Source organism: Salvelinus namaycush, chromosome 7 (genome assembly GCF_016432855.1).
Source record: "Salvelinus namaycush isolate Seneca chromosome 7, SaNama_1.0, whole genome shotgun sequence".
NCBI classification, from domain to species: Eukaryota; Metazoa; Chordata; class Actinopteri; order Salmoniformes; family Salmonidae; genus Salvelinus; species Salvelinus namaycush.
The window spans coordinates 48,958,262-48,980,002 of record NC_052313.1 but is presented as its reverse complement, the minus strand read 5'-3'; the positions used below and the strand labels follow the sequence as shown (position 1 = coordinate 48,980,002).

The following is a 21,741-nucleotide window of genomic DNA, read 5'->3' as shown; positions in this document are numbered from 1 at the left end:
CCGGCACCACGCACCAAGCCTCCTGTGCGTCTCCCTAGCCCTGCACGTCCTGTGTCAGCTCAGCGCACCAGCTCTCCTGTGGCAAAACCACGCACCAGGCTTCCAGTGCGTCTCCAGAGCCCTGTTCCTCCTCCACGCACTAGCCCTGTGGTGCGTGTCTCCAGCCCATTACCACCAGTGCCTACACCACGCACCAAGCCTCCTGTGTGTCTCCAGAGTCCTGTGCGTCCTGTTGCTGCTCCCCGCACTAGCCTTGAGGTGCGTGTCCTTAGCCCGGTACCTCCAGTTCCGGCACCACGCACCAGGCATACAGTGCGCCTCAGCCGGCCAGAGTCTGCCGTCTGCCCAACGCCGTCTGAGCTGCCCGTCTGCCAAGCGCCGCCTGCGCTGCCCGTCTGCCAAGCACCGTCAGAGCTGCCCGTCTGTCCCGAGCATTCAAAGCTGCCCGTCTGTCCCGAGCCTTCAAAGCCGCCCGTCTGTCCTGAGCCGCTAGAGCCGTCCGCCAGACAGGAGCCGCTAGAGCCGTCCGCCAGACAGGAGCTGCTAGAGCCGTCCGCCAGACAGGAGCAGCTAGAGCCGTCCGCCAGACAGGAGCCGCCAGAGCCTTCCGCCAGACAGGAGCCGCCAGAGCCTTCCGCCAGACAGGAGCCGCCAGAGCCTTCCGCCAGACAGGAGCAGCCAGAGCCTTCCGCCAGACAGGAGCAGCCAGAGCCTTCCGCCAGACAGGAGCAGCCAGAGCCTTCCGCCAGACAGGAGCAGCCAGAGCCTTCCGCCAGACAGGAGCAGCCAGAGCCTTCCGCCAGACAGGACCAGCCAGTGCCGTCAGCCAGCCAGGATCTGCCAGAGCCGTCAGCCAGCCATGACCAGCCAGAGCCGCCAGCCAGCCATGACCAGCCAGAGCCGTCAGCCAGCCATGACCAGCCAGAGCCGTCAGCCAGCCATGACCCGCCAGAGCCGTCAGCCAGCCATGACCCGCCAGAGCCGTCAGCCATCCATGACCCGCCAGAGCCGTCAGCCAGCCAGGATCCGCCAGAGCCGTCAGCCAGCCAGGATCCGCCAGAGCCGTCAGCCAGCCAGGATCCACCAGAGCCGTCAGCCAGCCAGGATCCGCCAGAGCCGTCAGCCAGCCAGGATCCGCCAGAGCCGTCAGCCAGCCAGGATCCGCCAGAGCCATCAGCCAGCCAGGATCCGCCAGAGCCGTCTGCCAGTCCGGAGCTGCCCCTCAGTCCGGAGCTGCCCCTCAGTCCGGAGCTGCCCCTCAGTCCAGTGGCGCCCTCTGGGATGGTATTCAGTCCGGGACTCGCCGTTACAGAGGCGCCACCAAAGCGGGTAGTCACTATGGTGGAGGGGGGTCCACATCCAGCACCCGAGCCGCCGCCATAGGAAGGCCCACCCGGACCCTCCCCTTCTGTGTCAGGTTTTGCGGCCGGAGTCCGCACCTTTGGGGGGGGGGTACTGTCACACCCTGGCCTCTGTTATATTGATTTTCTTTATTAGTTTAGTTAGGTCAGGGTGTGACATGGGATGTTTGTGTGTTTTGTCTAGTTTAGGGTGTGTGTTTTGTTTAGGGGGTTTTGTATAGTGTATGGGGTTGTGTTCAGTAGAGAGGTTTAGGAAAGTCTATGGTTGCCTGGTTTGGTTCTCAATCAGAGACAGCTGTTTATTGTTGTCTCTGATTGGGAGCCATATTTAAGGCAGCCATGGGCTTTAGGTGATTGTGGGTAATTGTCTATGTGTAGTGTTTAGTGTCAGCACTATTTGTTTGTATAGCTTCACGGTCGTCAGTTTGTCAGTATTTCGTTTCGTGTTCATCTTCGTTAATAAAAGAAGATGTATTTCTCTCACGCTGCGCCTTGGTCCACTCATTATCCTCAAGACGACCGTGACAACAGGGAGGCAACCCAAACAGAAGAGCGAGGTGTAAACCTCTAAATAATACACAAGACGAGACCCGTAATAACAACTGCACAAGCACACGTAGCACCAAAGCCGATACAACAGCGCACAGGTACTCACAAGACCAACGGACATGGGGACAATAATCGACAAGGACAGTGGGGAACAGAGGGCACATATATACACATACTAATCAGGGTGAATGGGAACCAGGTGTGCGTAAGGAGACAAGACAGTCCGGGGTTGGTGGTAATGAATCCAATTCAGTGACACAGATATGAGGTAGAGCATTTTATTTTAATAAAAAATGTGGTTACATGGATTCAATATAAATATTAGGTATGACTGTGCTCAATAGGTAAAAAAATGATTAGACATGAGAGCTTCTGTGGGTAATCATGGCAATGGGGCCTTCATTGTGACATCACAAGATTCTGATTCTAGGAGGTTAGCTGTTGCACAGACAAACAGAACAGTGCAAAGAGACTGATTCAACTAACCACTGACAGATTATTCATGTCCTATTTCATTAGTGAGAGAACACGCTGCTTACTTGAGAGGTAGGTTGTAATATAACTTACTGTTTAACTATGTTTCTGTAGAATAACTACTTTTCAAATGACTTGTGTGCTAACATGACCTTTTAAGTAGGCCTAACATGCAATCATGGTGACAAGAGAAACTGTTGATGAGATACAGTTTGCTTGAATCCATATTTTTGTGAGAAAATGGTTCATCCTGACACCTGAAATGGCATGTTACAGTTGTTGTAGGGAGCCAGCCTAATGGCAAATACATTCTATTGATGAAAGAAAACCCCATCTCTGTGTTAATCCCCAACATATATTGCAATCAATTATCTCTAGAAATATGTACCAAATATGTACGTCTTTAAATTGAGTTGCACTCAGAGGCACTCAAAGAGAAGGCTGGAGTGATTAAAATAGGTGAAACTGTACAACAAGTTAGGTCCATGATGGATATAGGGTCACTTTCTTCCCCAAAATCTTTCTTGAATGATATTATATAAGTGATTAGTGTGGTTTGTGAGAACCAGGCCCATTATGGAGTGGCGTTACATGGGGGGTTGAATAAGGCTCAATATGGAGTGGTGTTACATGGGGGGTTGAACAAGGCTCAATATGGAGTGGCGTTACATGGGGGGTTGAATATGGCTCAATAGTAAGGTACAGAGAGAGCCTGAAGTTTTCTTTTTAAAGTCTTTTGTACTTTGTCATCTCCAATAGCAACGCCTTGCATCACAATGATGATGTCATGAAGGATATTGTGCACATAATGATAGGAACAGCCAAAATCGATTCATTTGAACTTGGTCGCTTTTCCAGCGGCCAACTTTTTACTAGTATTTCAGATAGGCCTACTGCGTAATCATCTCTGGATTGGGATTGTCACTTGCTTAATTGTAAGTAAACGGGAAGAAACGTGTGCACATCGTAAAGAGATGCATTACTATTTGGTTAGCAACACGCCACTTACTACAACGTTATGTAATTTCCAGAGTTATTGTTAGCTAGGAGGAAGACATGGAGGGTTCAACGCTGACACAGAGGGCTGAGTGTCAGTTGAAGGAAAGGGAGATCCAGACAGACTACATGATGGAGCTGGGTGCCAGGTTGGCTCTGATGTGGCAGATCCAGAGGGAGCAGGAGAAGGAGATGAAGAGGATTTGGTTTGAGACGAGGAAAATGCCAAGCCTGATTGAGGAGGTAACAAAACCAACTTTGACAAAGTCGACTAGAGTTCTGTTGAACAATATTGACTAAAGCAAATATATGTCAATATACGGGCAAAATGTGCCATATGCCATTGAACGTAAGCTAACAGTATTTTGTCTGATAACTTTTCTTGTGTTGTATCGTGTATGTCTCTGAGTATTGTTATGTACATAGTCCTCAGTTCTTATGGTTGCCTTGTCTTGAAAAACCTTCATATCAGGATTATGTAGTTGTCCCACCTAGCTACCTTAAATTGAATGCACTAACTGTAAGTCGTTCTGGATAAATGCTTCTGCTAAATGTCTAAAATGTAAAATGTTATGCTGGGTGTGGGGCATGTATTTTTACACTTAGTTGACTCGTTGCCTAGAAGACCCAGGGTTGGTACAGACTGGTGTAGAGCATCTGTGTCACGTTCCTGACCTGTTTTCCTTTGTCATGTATTTGTTTTAGTTGGTCAGGGCGTGAGTTGGGTGGGTTGGTCTAGGTTTGATTTTCTATGTTGGGATTTTGTGTTCGGCCTGGTATGATTCTCAATCAGAGACAGGTGTCAATCGTTGTCCCTGATTGAGAATCATACTAAGGCAGCCTGGGTTTCACTTGTGTTTTGTGGGTGTTTGTTCCTGTGGAGGTTTTGTTGCCACACAGGACGGTTTCGGTTTTGTCACGTTGGTTGTTTTTGTATTTTGAAGTGTTTTGTTTATTTTCATTAAAAGAATGAACACTAACCACTCTGCGTTTTGGTCCCCACCTTCTGTCAGCGAGGACAGCCGTAACAGAAACACCCACCACAAGAGGACCAAGCGGAGTGGAGAAGGGCAGCGACAGCAGCAGAGACAGACAGAGGAATGGACATGGGAAGACGTCTTGAACGGCAAGGGTTGCTACACATGGGAGGAGATCCTGGCTGGAAAGGATCGCCTCCCATGGGAACAGCTGGAGGCAGCGAGGAGAGCAGAGGCAACCGGAGAGAGGAACCGGAGGTATGAGGGTACGCGGCTAGCACGGAAGCCCGAGAGGCTCACCCAAAAATTTCTTGGGGGGGGGATAAAGGGGAGTGTGGCGAAGCCGGGTTGGATACCTGAGCCAACTCCCCGGGCTTACCGTGGAGTGAGAGGGCGTCGTACTGGTCAGACACCGTGTTATGCGGTGGAGCGCACGGTGTCCCCAGTACGCGTGCTTAGCCCAGTGCGGGCTATTCCACCTTGCCGCACTGGGAGGGCTAGGTTGGGCATCGAGCCGGGTGCCATGAAGCCGGCCCAACATATCTGGCCTCCAGTACGTCTCCTCGGGCCGGCGTACATGGCACCAGCCTTACAGGTGGTGTCCCCGGTTCGCCTGCATAGCCCAGTGCGGGCTATTCCACCTCGCCGCACTGGCAGGGCTACGGGGACCATTCAACCTGGTAGGGTTGGGGAGGCTCGGTGCTCAAGAGCGCGTGTCCTCCTTCACGGTCCGGTATATCCGGCGCCACCTTCCCACCCCAGCCCAGTACCATCAGTGCCAACACCACGCACCAGGCTTCCAGTGCGTTTCCAGAGCCCTGTTCCTCCTCCACGCACTCTCCCTGTGGTGCGTGTCTCCAGCCCAGTGCCTCCAGTTCCGGCACCACGCACCAGGCCTACTGTGCGCCTCAGCAGGTCAGAGTCGGCCGTCTGCCCAACGCCGCCTGCGCTGCTTGCCTGCTCAGCGCTGCCTGAACTGTCTGCCTGCCCAGCGTGGTCTGAACTGTCTGCCTGCCCAGCGCTGCCCGTCTGTCCCGAGCCTTCAGAGCCGTCCAGCCAGGACCAGCCAGAGCCGTCCAGCCAGGACCAGCCAGAGCCGTCCAGCCAGGACCAGCCAGAGCCGTCCAGCCAGGACCAGCCAGAGCCGTCCAGCCAGGACCAGCCAGAGCCGTCCAGCCAGGAGCTGCCAGCCAGCCAGGATCCGCCAGAGCCTTCCGCCAGCCAGGATCCGCCAGAGCCTTCCGCCAGCCAGGATCCGCCAGAGCCTTCCGCCAGCCAGGATCCGCCAGAGCCTTCCGCCAGCCAGGATCCGCCAGAGCCTTCCGCCAGCCAGGATCCGCCCCTCAGTCAGGTGCTACCCCTCAGTCAGGTGCTACCCCTCAGTCAGGTGCTACCCCTCAGTCAGGTGCTACCCCTCAGTCAGGTGCTACCCCTCAGTCAGGTGCTACCCCTCAGTCTGTTACTGCCCTTTGAAATAGTGGGATTGACATGGAGGGTGAATATTGGGAGGAGGCCACGGAAGCGGGGGTTGACTATGGTGGGGTGGGGACCACGACCAGCGCCAGAGCCGCCACCGTGGACAGACGCCCACCCAGACCCTCCCCTAGACTTTGTGCTGCTGCGCCCGGAGTTCGCACCTTAAGGGGGGGGTTCTGTCACGTTCCTGACCTGTTTTCCTTTGTCATGTATTTGTTTTAGTTGGTCAGGGCGTGAGTTGGGTGGGTTGGTCTAGGTTTGATTTTCTATGTTGGGATTTTGTGTTCGGCCTGGTATGATTCTCAATCAGAGACAGGTGTCAATCGTTGTCCCTGATTGAGAATCATACTAAGGCAGCCTGGGTTTCACTTGTGTTTTGTGGGTGTTTGTTCCTGTGGAGGTTTTGTTGCCACACAGGACGGTTTCGGTTTTGTCACGTTGGTTGTTTTTGTATTTTGAAGTGTTTTGTTGATTTTCATTAAAAGAATGAACACTAACCACTCTGCGTTTTGGTCCCCACCTTCTGTCAGCGAGGACAGCCGTAACAATCTGAGAGGACACTAGATATATACAGCGTCTTCGGGAAAGTATTCAGACACCTTTTCTTTTTCCACCTTTTGTTACGTTACAGCCTCATTCTAAAATGGATTAAATAATACACACAATACCCCATAATGACACAGCGAAAAAACTGTTTTACATTTTTTTTGCAAATGTATTAAACTTAAAAACAGAAATACCTTATTAACATAAGAATTCAGACCCTTTGCTATGAGTCTCGAAATTGAGGTCAGGTGCATCCTGTTTCCATTGATCATCCTTGAGATGTTTCTACGACATGTGGTAAATGAAATTGATAGGACATGATTTGGAAAGGCACACACCTGTCTATATAAGGTCCCACAGTTGACAGTGCATGTCAGAGCAAACACCAAACCATGAGGTCGAAGGAATTGTCCGTAGAGTTCAGAGGATTGTGTCGAGGATGAGATCTAGGGAAGGGTATCAAGAAATCTCTGCAGCATTGAAGGTCCCCAAGAACACAGTGGCCTCCATCATTCTAAAATGGAAGACGTTTGGAACCACCAAGACTCTTCCTCGAGCCGGCCGCCCGGCCAAGCTGAGCATTCGGAGGAGAAGGGCCTTGGTCAGGGAGGTGGCCAAGAACCCGATGGTGACTCTGACAGAGCTCAAGAGTTCCTCTGTGGAGATAGGAGATCCTTCCAGAAGGACAACCATCTCTGCAGCACATCACCGATCAGGCTGTTAAAAGGCACATGACAGCCCGCTTGGAGTTTGCCAACAGGCACCTAAAGACTCTCAGACCATGAGAAACAAGATGCTCTGGTCTGATGAAACCAAGATTGAAATCTTTGGCCTGATTGCCAAGCGTCACGTCTGGAGGAAATCTGGCACCTACGGCACGGTGAAGCACGGTGGTGGCAGCATCACGCTGTGGGGATGTTTTTCAGCGGCATGGACAAGGAGACTAGTCAAGATCGAGGTAAAGATGAACTGAGCAAAGTACAGAGAGTACCTTGATCAAAACCTGCTCCAGAGCGCTCAGGACCTCAGACTGGGGGCGAAGGGTCACCTTCCAACAGAACAACGACCCTAAGCACAAAGCCAAGACAACGCAGGAGTGACTTTGGGACACGTCTCTGAATGTCCTTGAGTGGCCCAGCCAGAGCCCGGACTTGATCCGGATCGAACATCTCTGGAGAGACCTGAAAATAGCTGTGCAGCAACGCTCCCCATCCAACCTGACAGAGCTTGAGAGGATCTGCAGAGAAGAATGGAAGAAAGTCCCCAAACACAAGTATGCCAAGCTTGTAGAGTAAAACCCAAGAAGATTTTATGGTGTAATTGCTGCCAAAGGTGCTTCAACAAAGTACTCAATACGAAAGTAAATCGACATTTTTTGTTGTTGTTGTAATGAATGTGGAACGATTCAGATTTTGCTTTATCAATATGGGGTATTGTGTGTAGATTGATGAGCGCAAATAATTATTTAATCAATTTTAGAATAAGGCTGTGAGGTAACAAAATGTGGAAAAAGTGAAGGGGTCTGAATACTTTCCAAAGGCACTGTATATGTGATGTATTAGTATATAGTGTTCACTCATAAAGTATGTATGTACTGAATGTGATCACTTTCATCATGTCTGTTTCTTTTCTCCTGCAGAATGTGAGAGATGTGACCAACCGTCCACTCACTGAGTTCATGGCTCACTGTATTGACTCCCTCCCACCACTGGCTTTCACCAATCGGAGGCCTATACCAACCATGTTGCATCCCCCCTCTCCATTGGCCATACGCGCTCAGGATGACAAGCGGTTCATTGTATTTTCATACTTTGTCCCTGTTGAGTGCCCAGTTGCCACAGAGACCACTGCAGATGTATCTGCTGGTAAAGGAGAGGACTTATCGACAGATACACATCTTTCCTCAATGCTGCATCGATACCTGCCACACTTCTTTAACAATGACTCCATTCCACCACAGCAGACAGTAGAGGGAACCACTGAGGTCTCAGTTGCTACAGTGGCAATATCTAATATCAAGGAAGAGGACAGATTCTATCCTTTCTCTCTCCCACCACTGGCTCAGCGGTTCATTGGCAATTCATTCAATGTCCCGGAAACCTCCCAGCCTGCTGTTTCAGCCACGGAGTGCCGAGTTGCCAAAGTGGCCACTGCAGGTACAGCCACTGTCAAGAACCGGTGGGCAGCTAGAATTCTTCCTTCAGTGCTGCCTCCATGCCTGCCACCAGTCTTTGACATTGACTACAAACTGCCAGGGGCGGCAGTAGAGGGAACCAACAAGTGTCCAGTTGCCAGTGAAACAACCAATGATGTGTCCACTCAACTCAAAGAGGACATGGCAGCTGATCAAAGCCCTCCTGACCCTGCAGCACTGCCTCCAAGCTCGCCATGTATCCGTGACTCTGAACACAAACTGACCAAGGAGGAAAAAGAGGACGCCACCGAGTCCTCCGTTGCCACAGAGATGACTGTAGGCACATCCATTGTCCAGGGAGAGGACCTGGATAAAAGCCCTGATCCAAGGCTGCCTCCAAGCTTGTCACACATTTTGGACAGTGACCATAAGCAGCCAGAGGAGACGAAAGAGGGCGCCACTAAGTGCTCAGTCGCCGCTAATAGCGAGGATCCATCGGCAGCTACAGGTCTTCCCTCAGTGCTGCCTTCAAGCCTGCAACTTGTCTTTGACAATGACTACAAACGGCCAGAGGATGCAGTAGAGGGTACCAGCAAGTGTCCAGTTGTCAGTGAAGCAGCCGCTTCCGTGTCCACTGTCCTCGAAGAGGAGTTTTTGGCTGATAAAAGTCCTCCTGCACCTGCAGCTCTGCTTCTAAGGCTGCCCTGCACCCAGAACATTGACCACAAACAGCCAGAGGAGACCGTTGAGAACACCACAGAGTGCTCAGTTGACACAGAGGCAAGTGCAGTTACATCCACTGTCAAGAGAGAGGAACTGACCGGTGATAAAAGCCCTGTCCTTGCACTTCCTCCAAGCCTGGCATGCATCCATGACAAGGACCACAAGCAGCCAGATCAGAAAGTGAAGGGCACTACTGAGGAGGTGGATATCTGCCCTCACGCTCACCAGCTGGTCTCAGATGCTGACTTAACTGCAACCCGCAATGATGAGCTGCCCACCCCTCTGATCTGCGTGGTCACTAAGACGCCTGTTAGAGTGGGAGCCTCCATATGCAGGTCAGAGGATGATGATGAACCCAGGCCCTGGACCCTGGAAGAGGCAATGGTAGGTGTCCTGTTTTACACTACTACTTTACAGGTTGGGGGTCAGTTCCATTTCAATTCAAAGCGTTGTAGAGAATTTGAATTTTAGAGTACTTCCTGAATTGACCTGAATTGACTGGAATTGACCCCAACCCTGCTGCTCTTTGCTGATAGTATAAAACATCACCCCTTACTAAGGTTAACATTTGTATTACTTTTAGTATGGACTCAGGAAGTACATCTATGGGTATTGTAAAATCTAATGGGGTGTCCCATGAGGCCATCATTGTATGTTGATTACTCAAATGTGTATTGAATGTGCAACACTGAAACAATACTACATCTAGAGTCAATGTCTTCCTGTTAGGATTGTTGGATAAGACTTGAAATTGAGAGTGAAGAGAGGAGCGTCAAGGATGTGAGCCCGAGGGAGGGATTGAAGAGTGAGGTGGACTGTGCCCATTCCAAGTGCTCCAATGGGAAGGTTTCATCAGAGAGAGCAGAGACCATCCTGGGAAGAGTGGGCTTTCTGGTCATGAACCACATGCAGAAAATCCCGTGTTTGAAGATGGAGGAAAAAGAGAAAAATAAGAAACTGAATAAGAAGTTGAAAGATGACGAGAAAGAGAGAAAGGAGATGAAACACAAGCAGGAGGAGCAAAAAAAGAGGGAGGAGAAAGACGTGAAGGAGAGAGAGAAAGAGCAGAAGAAAGTCATGAAGGCTGAGAAGAAGAGGGAGAAGTTAGAACAGAAAAAGAGAGAGAAGGAAAGAAAAGAGAAGGAAAAGGCAGAGAAAAAGAGGTTAGAGGGGGTGATGAAGATACATAATGACATGATGAAAGACAGGATTAAGAAAGAGAAGAAGTGTTCTGAGGAGCTGAAAAAGAGAGAGAAAGCTCAAGCTGAGTTCCTGGAGATGGAGCGAAAGATTCAAGAAAAGGAGGAGAAGAAGAGAGAAAAGATGAGGAAAGAGGAGAGGAAGAGACTGGAGAAGAAGAAAAAGGAACTGAGAGGGTGATAGAAGAGCAGGGAAGGGATGAAAGCTTGAAGATGGATGAGTAGACTGGGTAATAGAGAGAGAGCAGGGAGGGATACTGTATTTTTGCATGCAATGAAAAAAGGAATAAAAATATTACATTACAAAGGTTTACTCTCTGTTTGATTTTTGTCAAGACATACTGTACAACACAGTATAAACACACAATGTTTACTTTTCACAAATCTGGGGAGAGTTGCACTGTTTAAATGTTGAATTTCAAATCGACCCGATGGAGCGGGGCTGTGCTGAGATGAGGAGGACGGAAAGGGAGGGGGAGAGGATGGAGGGTAGAGCTGAATTTGATGGAGAGAAATTTGATAGAGAGGAATATGATAGACAGGAATATGATAGATGGGAATATGATAGATGGGAATATGATAGAGGGAATATGATAGAGAATGAATGGAGGAATATCTGATGCTCTTGAGCAAGAGAGGTTGCTAATTGGCTAAATCAACATGGATACAGACAGGTTCAAACATGTTTTTAACAATAGGCACTGTTGGCAGGTTCTATAGTCAGCTGATATTGATTTCCTTAGTTAATAATTTATTGAACTACATTGCAAGAATTCAGGTACACCTCCAACAGCTTCTACCCCAACTCATAAGACTCATGAAAAGCTAATCAATGGGCTACCCAGACCTCTCTTTTACTCTGCTGCTATTCTCTGTTTATTATCTATGCATAGTCACTTTAACTCTACCTACATGTACATATTACCTCAATTACCTCGACTAACCGGTGCCAATGCACTTTGACTCTGTACCGGTACCCCCTGTATATATCCTCGCTATTGTTATTTTACTGCTGCTGTTTAATCATTTGTTACTTTTATTTTTTTTTAATTGACCTAACACTTTTTTTTCTGAAAACTTCTTAAAGCATTGTTGGTTAAGGGCTTGTAAGGAAGCATTTCACTATAAGGTCTACACACCTTTTGTATTCGGCGCATGTGACAAATAACATTTGATTTGATCTACTCTTCAATCAAATGTTTTAGGCCTAGATAATTACACATCCAGCACATCTTATTTCTCTACCAGCATGCGTACTGTGAAGATCCCTCGACTGCAACAGCTGATTTAACCGATCAATGGCTCCGATCACTTGACCAAGATAACCTTGTGGCTGAGCTGCTTGTTGACTTTAGGGCTGCATTTGACCTTGTTGATCATATGGTTAATAGCTGAGGCCATTGAAGAGAGATGTTTTCTTGAATCCTCATTTCTTTTTTGGAACTTTGTTACTGAGGTGGCATAGACTATGGAAGTATTGTTTAATTCTAGTAAGGTAGCCTACAGTATGTATTTTATACGTTAGTGGTAGACTGAGATCAAACAAATAACCTAAGTAAACCTGGATGCTAGTTGTGATATCTAAAACATATTGACTTTGAATTAAGCAAAACACCTGTATTATGAATGGTCAATCATTTGATATTGTCACGCTGTTTTTTACATGTATTTTATTTCACCTTTATTTAACCAGGTAGGCCAGTTGAGAACAAGTTCTCATTTACAACTGCGACCTGGCCAAGATAATGCTGTCACGACTTCCGCCGAAGTCGGCCCTTCTCCTTGTTCGGGTGGTGTTCGGCGGTCGACGTCACCGGCTTTCTAGTCACCATCGATCCATTTTTCAGTTTCGTTTTGTTTTGTCTGTATATTACACACCTGGTTTAAATTCCCCCATCATGTTCCCTATTTAACCCTCTGGCTTTCATTTCTGTTTTGTCCGTGATTGTTTGTGCGTTAGTGGTTGTGGTTGATACGTGTATGTATCTGTTTATTTCCATTTGTGGAATTTTGCCTTCATTTTGAGTAAAACACTGTGGTTTCGCTCAACACCTGTGTCCTGCGTTTGACTCCGAATATTCTCCGCACACAACCCTGACAGATGCAAAGCAGTGCGACAAAAACAACAACACAGAGTTACAAATGGAATAAACAAATGTACAGTCAGTAACACAATATAGAAATCTGTATACAGTGTGTGCAAATTGAGTAAGGATTTAAGGTAATACATAGGCCAATAGTGGAGAAGTAATTACATTTGAGCAATTTACACTGGAGTGATATATGTGCAGATGAGGATGTGCAAGTAGAAATACTGGTGTGCAAAAGAGCAGAAAAACAAAAAACAAATATGGGGTTGAGGTAGGAAGTAGGTTGGTTGGGCTATTTACAGATGGGCTGTGTACAGCTGCAGCGATCGGTAAGCTGCTCGGACAGTTGACGCATTAAAGTTAGTGAGGGAGATATAAGTCTCCAACTTCAGTGATTTTTGCAATTCTTTCCAGTCATTGGCAGCAGAGAACTGGAAGGACAGGCGGCTAAAGGAGGTGTTGGCTTTGGGGATTTCCAGTGAAATATACCAGCTGGAGCGCGTGCTATGAGTTGGTGTTGCTATGGGGACCAGTGAGCTGAGATAAGGCGGAGCTTTACCTAGCAAAGACTTATAGATGACCTGGAGCCAGTGGGTTTGGCAATGAATATGTAGCGAGGTCCAGCCAACGAGAGCATACAGGTCGCAGTGGTGGGTAGTATATGGGGTTTTGGTGACAAAATGGATGGCACTGTGATAGACTGCATCCAATTTGCTGAGTAGAGTATTGGAGGCTAATTTGTAAATGACATCGCCGAAATCAAGGATCGGTAGGATAATCAGTTTTACGAGGATTAGTTTTGCAGCATGAGTGAAGTAGGCCTTGTTGTGAAATAGAAAGCCGATTCTAGATGTAACTTTGGATAGGAGATGCTTAATGTGAGTCTGGAAGGAGAGTTTACAGTCTAACCAGACACCTAGGTATTTGTAGTTGTCCGCATATTCTAAGTCAGAACCATCCAGAGTAGTGATGCTAGTCGGGCGGTCGGGTGCGGGCAGCAGTCGGTTGAAGAGCATGCATTTAGTTTTACTAGCATTTAAGAGCAGTTGGAGGCCACGGAAGGAGTGTTGCATGGCGTTGAAGCTCGTTTGGAGGTTTGTTAACACAGTGTCCAAAGAAGAGCCAGATGTATACAGAATGGTGTCGTCTGCGTAAAGGTGGATCAAAGAATCACCCGCAGCAAGAGCGTCATCATTGATATATACAGAGAAGAGTCGGCCTGAGAATTGAACCCTGTGGCACCCCCATAGAGACTGCCAGAGGTCCAGACAACAGGCCCTCCGTTTTGACACACTGAACTCTATCTGAGAAGTAGTTAGTGAAGCAGGTGAGGCAGTCATTAGAGAATCCAAGGCTGTTTAGTCTGCCGATAAGAATACGGTGATTGACAGAGTTGACTGCATTGGCCAGGTCGATGAAAACGGCTGCACAGTACTGTCTTTTATCGATGGGGGTTATGATATCGTTTAGGACTTTGAGCGTGGCTGAGGTGCACCCGTGACCAGCTCGGAAACCAGGTTGCGTAGTGGAGAAGGTACGGTGAGATTCGAAATGGTTGGTGATCTGTTTGTTCAATTGGCTTTCAAAGACTTTAGAAAGGCAGGGCAGGATGGATACAGGTCTGTAACAGTTTAGGTCTAGAGTGTCTCCCCATTTGAAGAGGGGATGACGACGGCCACTTTGCTATCTTTAGGAATCTCAGACGATACGAAAGAGAGGGGTTGCAACAATGGCGGCGGATAATTTTAGGGAGAGAGGGTCCAGATTGTCTAGCCCAGCTGATTTGTAGGGATCCACATTTTGCAGCTCTTTCAGAACATCAGCTGTCTGGATTTGGGTGAAGGAGAATTGTGGGGGCTTGGGCCAGTTGTTTCGGGGGATGCAGAGCTGTTGGCCGGGGTAGGGGTATCCAGGTGGAAAGCATGGCCAGCCGTAGAGAAATGCTTATTGAAATTCTTGATTATCGTGGATTTATCGGTGGTGACAGTGTCTCCTAGTCTCAGTGGAATGGGCAGGTGGGAGGAGGTGCTCTTATTCTCCATGGCCTTTACAGTGTCCCAAAACTTTTTGGAATTAGTGCTGCAGGATGCAAATTTCTGTTTGAAAAAGCTAGCCTTAGCTTTCCTAATTGACTGTGTGATTTGGTTCCTGACTTCCCTGAAAAGTTGGATATCGCGGAGACTATCCAATGCTAGTGCAGTACACCACAGGGTGTTTTGTGCTGGTCAAGGACAGTCAAGTCTGGAGTGAACCAAGGGCTATATCTGTTCTTGGTTCAAATTTTTTTGAGCGAGGCATGCTTATTTAAGATGGTGAGGAAAGCACTTTTAAAGAATAACCAGGCATCCTCTACTGACGGGATGGGGCCAGGTCGATTAGAAAGGCCTGCTCGCTGAAGTTTTTTAGGGAGCGTTTGACAGTGATCAGGGGTGGTCGTTTGACTGCGGACCCATAACTGACGCAGGCAATGAGGCAGTGATCATTGAGATCCTGGTTGAAAACAGCAGAGGTGTATTTAGAGGGCAAGTTGATCAGGATGATATCTATGAGGGTGCCCATGTGTACGGATTTGGGGTTGTACCTCGTAGGTTTTTTGATAATCTGTGTGAGATTGAGGGCATCTATTTTAGATTGTAGGACGGCCGGGGTGTTAAGCATATCCCAATTTAGGCCACCTAGCATTACAAACTCTGACGATAGATGGAGGGCAATCAATTCACATATGGTGTCCAGGTGGGCACAGCTGGGAGCCGAGGGGGTCTGAGGGGGGTCTATAACAAATGGCAACAGTTAGGGACTTATTTCTGGAGAGATGGATCTTTAAAAGTAGAAGCTCAAACTGTTTGGGCATAGACCTGGATAGTATGACAGACCTCTGCAGGGTATCTCTGCAGTATATTGCAATTCCGCCCCCTTTAGCAGTTCTGTCTAGATGGAAAATAATTGGGGATGGAAATTTCTGAATTTTTGGTGGCCTTCCTAAGCCAGGATTCAGACACGGCTAGGAGATCAGGGTTGGCGGAGTATAATGATAGGAGACAGGCGCAGGAATACGGAATCGTTTTTTTTAAATTTCTCCACCCAAAATAAAGTACGTCATGAAAATGTCGGGGACGAAGCACAAAACAAGTAAATACATTACACAGGGATGCAACCCCAAAAAACGAGCGAGGTGTAAACCTCTGAATAATACACGGGACGAGACCCGTAAAAACAAGTGCACAATAACACGTAGCATGAAAGCCGATACAACAGAACACAGGTACTCACAAGACCAACGGACATGGCGACAATAATCAACAAGGACAATGGGGAACAGAGGGCACATATATACACATACTATTCAGGGGGAATAGGAACCAAGTGTGCGTGATGAGACAAGACAGTCCGGGGTTGATGGTAATGAATCCAGTTCAGTGACACCTAGAAGGCCGGTGACGAAGACCTCCGGAGCTGGTGAACGGAATGAGAAGCAGTAGTACTGGGAGGATCCGTGACCGTACTTCCCACCTTCCTCGACGCACTACACCAGCAGCGGGACGACACCGGCCCCACAAACTGTAGGCTCAGCTTCTGACAGGGCAGGCGGAGCGGCAGGCAGAGGGTGGAGAATCAGACCCGGTTGTCTGGAGAGAAAACAGGCGCCTCACTGCGATGGCGGTCGGCCTGTTCCTTGCGCCGACACACTGCCCGCTAGAGACGAGTGTGCGCAGCGTTCCAGGGCTCCTCAGTGTGCCAAAACCACTCGACCACAGCAGGGGCCAAGGTCTGGATCGTATGCCAAGGTGACAGGGCCGGCTGATACCGCAACACACACTGGAAAGGAGTGAGGTTAGTGGAGGAGTGGCGGAGGGAATTCTGCGAGTACTCAGCCCAAGGTAGACAATCCGCCAACTCCCCCAGCCGGTCCTGACTGTAACACCTCAGGAACCAGCCCACTTCCTGATTGATCCTCTTCACCTGCCCATTAGCTTGAGTACGGCACCCGGAGGTGAGACAGACCGTGACCCCCAGTGTTCAATGCCCTCCGGGATCCCTTAGTGCCGACAGATGTGCGTATAAAGAGCCTCCGCGGTTTGCATGGCCGACAGGAGCCCAGGCAGAGGAAGGAGGCGACAAGCTTTGGAAAACCGGTCCACAATGACGAGAATGGTGGTGTTCCCTGGGAGGGGGGAAGGTCAGTGACAAAGTCAACCGAAAGGTGAGACCAAGGTCGTTGTGGAACTGGCAGGGGAAGGAGCTTTCCATAAGGGAGGTGTCTGGGTGTCTTTGACTGGGCACAGAGGGAGCAGGAAGAGATGTAAACTCAGGCGTAGCCAAGGTGGGCAACTAGTACTTCTCAGTCAGACAGATGATGGTACGGCTTATCCCAGGATGACCCGACACAGGCGCCGTATGCGCCCAGTTAAGGAAGCGGTCCCGCACACCCACGGGCATGTAGGTGCTGTTCTCCAGGCACTGTGCAGGTGCGGGTTCCGTGCGCAGGGCCTGCCTTATGTCGGAGTCCATGTCCCACACCACTGCCTTCAGTGTCTCGAACACCCTCTCCGCCTCCGCCGTCCAACGAAGCCACTGGGGACATCCTCTCAGCAGGGAGGTAAGAGGCGTGACCACCATGCTGAAGCCCTCTGGAAATTGTTGGCTAACCCCAGGAATCGCTGGACTGCTTTCACGGAGTTGGGGATGGGCCATGACCTGACGCGTTGCTCCTCCATCTCCACTCCCTCCGTGGATATGAGTGGATATGAGGAAGCCCAAAAAGGACACGGTCCGCTGGAAAAACAAACATTTCTCTTGTTTAACAGATAGATCATGCTCAAACAGTCTTCTCAGCACAGACCAGACTAATGAGACATGCTGGGCGCGGTCATCAGAATATACCAAAATCTCATCTATATAAATCACTACGCCCCTTCCCAGCATGTCCTGAAAACCTTTGTTAATAAAGGCCTAGAAGACTGAGTGAGCATTAGACATACCAAAGGTTATTACGAGATAGTCGTTTGTTCGATGATGGTTGGGATGAGGGACAAAGGATAGCTGAACTTAACGGTGGCTTTATTCAGTGTTCGATAATCAATGCAGGGGTGCAGTGCCCCATCTTACTTCTTAACAAAAAATAAGTTTGAGGAGGCTGGTGACGTAGAGGGGCGGATAAAACCCTGCTGGAGGCTCTCCTGTACGTAGGTCTCCATGGCCTCAGTCTCCGCATAGAAGAGGGGATAGACGTGTCCTCTTGGGAGGGCTGCGTCAGACAGCAGGTCAATGGCACAGTCCCAGTTCTCCCAATGAGGAGGCAGGCGTGTAGCCTGGGTCTTAGAGAAAACCCGGTGCAGATCCTGGTATTCCTCCGGTAAATCCACTTGAGGGGCGTGGTCCGGAATTTCCACCGTAGTCGTGTTGACAGACATCGTGAGACACCTCCCCTGACACTCCTGTGACCAAACCAGCAGTCTCCTCTCGGACCATGAAATTACAGGGTTATGCCAAGTCAACCAGGCGAGACCTAAAACAACGGGGTGCGTGGGGGTGTCTATAATCAAAAAGGTGATCTGTTCTAAATGTGTGTCATGGGTCAGCAGAGAAACTGGAACAGTGATGTGATGTATAAGCGCTGTCCTTATTGGATGATTATCCAGGGCTCGAACCGGAATGGGTGACTGTAGGGGAACCAAAGGAATACGTAATGCAGTGGCCAGTGGCCAGTGCACTTTCTAAAAGATTCCCGTCAGCTCCGGAATCAATCAGAGCAAACAGGAGTGAGAGGCTAGGGTATTCATGGAATTAAATGGGAATTGACAGAAAAGGAGAGGAGATCTTGCATCCTTCGCGGGCAGGTCGGGGAAAAATGACCCCTTTCTCAACAATAGGAGCAGAGGCCCAGATTCCTTCTTCTCTTACGCTCTGCCTCAGGCAAACGTGCAGAGCCCACCTCCATCGGCTCTGGCCACGGAGCAGGTGTAGCCATGGGCTCCGGACTCATAGCAGGTCTTCGCCGGGACCGCAGGAGGTTGTCCAACCGGATCGCCATGCTGATGACCTGGTCGAGTGACAGGTTGTCATCACGGCAGGCTAACTCCATCTGTACCTTCTCCCGCAGACCGCTGCGGAACACGTTGACCAAAGCAGACTCGTTCCATCAGGCGCTCTCCGAGGCGGTCCTAGATCCCTGGCATAGTCGGAGTAGGGACTCACCCCCCTCTCGGCCCTCCACAGGATGATCAAACACAGAGAGGAAGAGGAGGGTGAAGCGCTCGTGGGACTCGACCTCAAGTCCGCCCATTTCCCAGACCACACCACCATAGACGAGGGCCCAGGGTCCAGGGCCGGAACCGCAGGATGGTTGCAAGCACGCTGTCCATGGCGCTGCTGAGTCTGGAGAGACAGTCCTCGTGATGCTGGACTATCTCTCGGTGGTTGCCAGCTTGGCCTAACCCACTGTCTCCATTTAGATGGGTCGATTATTCTGTCAGGCTGTATAATGATAGGAGACAGGCGCAGGAATACGTAATATTGGGTTTAATTTCTCCACCCAAAATAAAATGTCATAAAGTACGAACTTCTACTTTTAAAAATCCATCTTTCCAGAAACAAGTCTCTCACCGTTGCCGCTTGCTATAGACAACCCTCTGCCCCCACCTGTACCCTGGACACCATATGTTAATTGATTGCCCCATCTATCATCAGAGCTTGTGCTGCTAAGTGACCTAAACTGTGACATGCTTAACACCCCGGCCATCCTACAATCTAAGCTTGATGCCCTCAATCTCACACAAATGATCAATGAACCCACCAGGTACAACCCCAAATCCGTAAACACGGGCACCCTCATAGATATCATCCTAATCAACTTGCCCTCCAAATACACCTCTGCTGTTTTTAACCAAGATCTCAGCGATCACTGCATCATTGCCTGCATCCGTAATGGGTCTGCGGTCAAACGACCACCCCTCATCACTGTCAAACGCTCCCTAAAACACTTCAGCGAGCAGGCCTTTCTAATGGACCTGGCCCGGGTATCCTGGAAGGATATTGACCTCATCCCGTCAGTAGAGGATGCCTGGTTACTCTTTAAAAGTGCTTTCCTCACCATCTTAAATAAGCATGCCCCATTCAAAAAATGTAGAACTAAGAACACACATAGCCCTTGGTTCTCTCCAGACCTGACTTCCCTTGACCAGCACAAAACATCCTGTGGCGTTCTGCATTAGCATCGAACAGCCCCCATGATATGCAACTTTTCAGGGAAGTTAGGAAGCAATATACACAGGCAGTTAGGAAAGCTAATCCTAGCTTTTTCAAGCAGAAATTTGCATCCTGTAGCACAAACAAAAAAAAGTTCTGGGACACTGTAAAGTCCATGGAGAATAAGAGCACCTCCTTCCAGCTGCCCACTGCACTGAGGATAGGTGTCACGGCCGTCAAAAGGAGGAGACCAAGGCGCAGCGTGATATGCGTACATTCTTCTTTAATCTAAGAATGAACACTGAACAAAACTAACAAAATAACAAAACGAACCGTGAAGCTATACAAATGAGTGCTGACAGGCAACTAGACATAGACAAGAACCCACAAATACTCAAGGGAAAATGGCTACCTAAATATGGTCCCCAATCAGAGACAACGAAAAACAGCTGCCTCTGATTGGGAACCATATCAGGCCACCATAGACATATATATACCTAGACCTACAAAAAACCCTAGATGTAACGTCCTGACCAGAGTTCTTATGTGTTTTGCTTGTTTAGTGTTGGTCAGGACGTGAGCTGGGTGGGAATTCTATGTTGTGTGTACAGTCTGTACATTCTTGTGTGTCAGGGTACGTGTTCGTTGGTTTGTGTTTATTCGTGTTTCTCACTTTGTTTGTGGTGAAACATTTGTTTTAGAGTAGCGTCGTGTTTTCACCCGTGTGGGGAATTAAATTTGGAACGCTATTCTGAACTCTCTGTCTCCTGCGTTTGACTCCTTTCATCCACGACACCCCGGGCATTACACTAGATATACAAAAACCCTAGACAGGAAAAAACTAGCATACACACCCTAGTCACACCCTGACCTAACCAAAATAATAAAGAAAACATAGATAACTAAGGTCAGGGCGTGACAATAGGAAACACTGCCACCACCGATAAATCCACTACAATTGAGAATTTCAATAAGCATTTTTCTACAGCTGGCCATGCTTTCCACCTGGCTACCCCTACCCCGATCAACAGCCCTCCACCCCCCACAGCAACTCGCCCAAACCTCCCCCACTTCTCCTTCACCCAAATCCAGATAGGTGATATTCTGAAAGAGCTGCAAAATCTGGACCCCTACAAATCAGCCGGGCTAGACAATCTGGACCCTCTCTTTCTAAAACTATCTGCCGAAATTGTTGCAACCCCCATTACTAGCCTGTTCAACCTCTCTTCCGTATTGTCTGAGACTCCCATAGATTGGAAAGCTGCCGTGGTCATCCCCCACTTCAAAGGGGGAGACACTCTAGACCCAAACTGATACAGACCTGTATCTATTCTACCCTGCCTTTCTAAAGTCGTCGAAAGCAAAGTTAACAAACAGATAACCGACCATTTCGAATCCCACCGTACCTTCTCCGCTATGCAATCTGTTTTCAGAGCTGGTCATGGGTGCACCTCAGCCACGCTCAAGGTCCTAAACGATATCATGACCGCCATCGATAAGAGACATTACTGTGCAGCCGTTTTCATCGACCTGGCTAAGGCTTTCGACTGTAAAATCACAACATTCTTATTGGCAGACTCAACAGCCTTGGTTTCTCAAATGATTGCCTCGCCTGGTTCACCAACTACTTCTCTGATGGAGTTCAGTGTGTCAAATCGGAGGGCCTGTTGTCTGGACCTCTGGCAGTCTCTATGGGGGTGCCAAAGGGTTCAATTCTCGGGCCGACTCTCTTCTCTGTATACATCAATGATGTAGCTCTTGCTGCAGGTGATTCTCTGATCCACCTCTACGCAGACGACACCATTCTGTATATCTCTTGCCCTTCTTTGGACACTGTGTTAACTAACCTCCAGACGAGCTTCAATGCCATACAACTCTCCTTCCGTGGCCTCCAACTGCTCTTAAATGCAAGTAAAACTAAATGCATGCTCTTCAATCGATCGCTGCCCGTACCTGCCCGCCCGTCCAGCATCACTACTCTGGACGGTTCTGATTTAGAATATGTGGACAACTACAAATACCTAGGTGTCT

The 21,741-nt window shown here is 48.9% G+C and overlaps 1 protein-coding gene across 1 annotated transcript; it reads left to right on the top strand.

Moving 5' to 3' along the window:
• Window positions 1-3,440: 3,440 nt before the first annotated feature.
• LOC120050776 lies at window positions 3,441-16,730 on the top strand. The gene is made up of 5 exons (XM_038997327.1): window positions 3,441-3,623; window positions 8,019-8,244; window positions 8,608-9,620; window positions 9,966-10,280; window positions 16,617-16,730. Exons 1-5 carry the CDS (start codon window positions 3,441-3,443, stop codon window positions 16,728-16,730), a joined length of 1,851 nt encoding a protein of 616 aa, XP_038853255.1.
• The last annotated feature ends 5,011 nt before the right edge of the window (window positions 16,731-21,741 follow it).

What these genes read in the sequence shown, in the direction of transcription:
- LOC120050776 (XM_038997327.1), top strand. Translation starts at nt 3,441, where the DNA reads ATGGAGGGTTCAACGCTGACACAGAGGGCTGAGTGTCAGTTGAAGGAA. An exon ending in CACTGCAGATGTATCTGCTG is followed by an intron (nt 8,245 to 8,607) that starts GTAAAGGAGAGG and finishes GCCTGCCACCAG; the next exon opens with TCTTTGACATTGACTACAAA. An exon ending in GGACCCTGGAAGAGGCAATG is followed by an intron (nt 9,621 to 9,965) that starts GTAGGTGTCCTG and finishes TCTTCCTGTTAG; the next exon opens with GATTGTTGGATAAGACTTGA.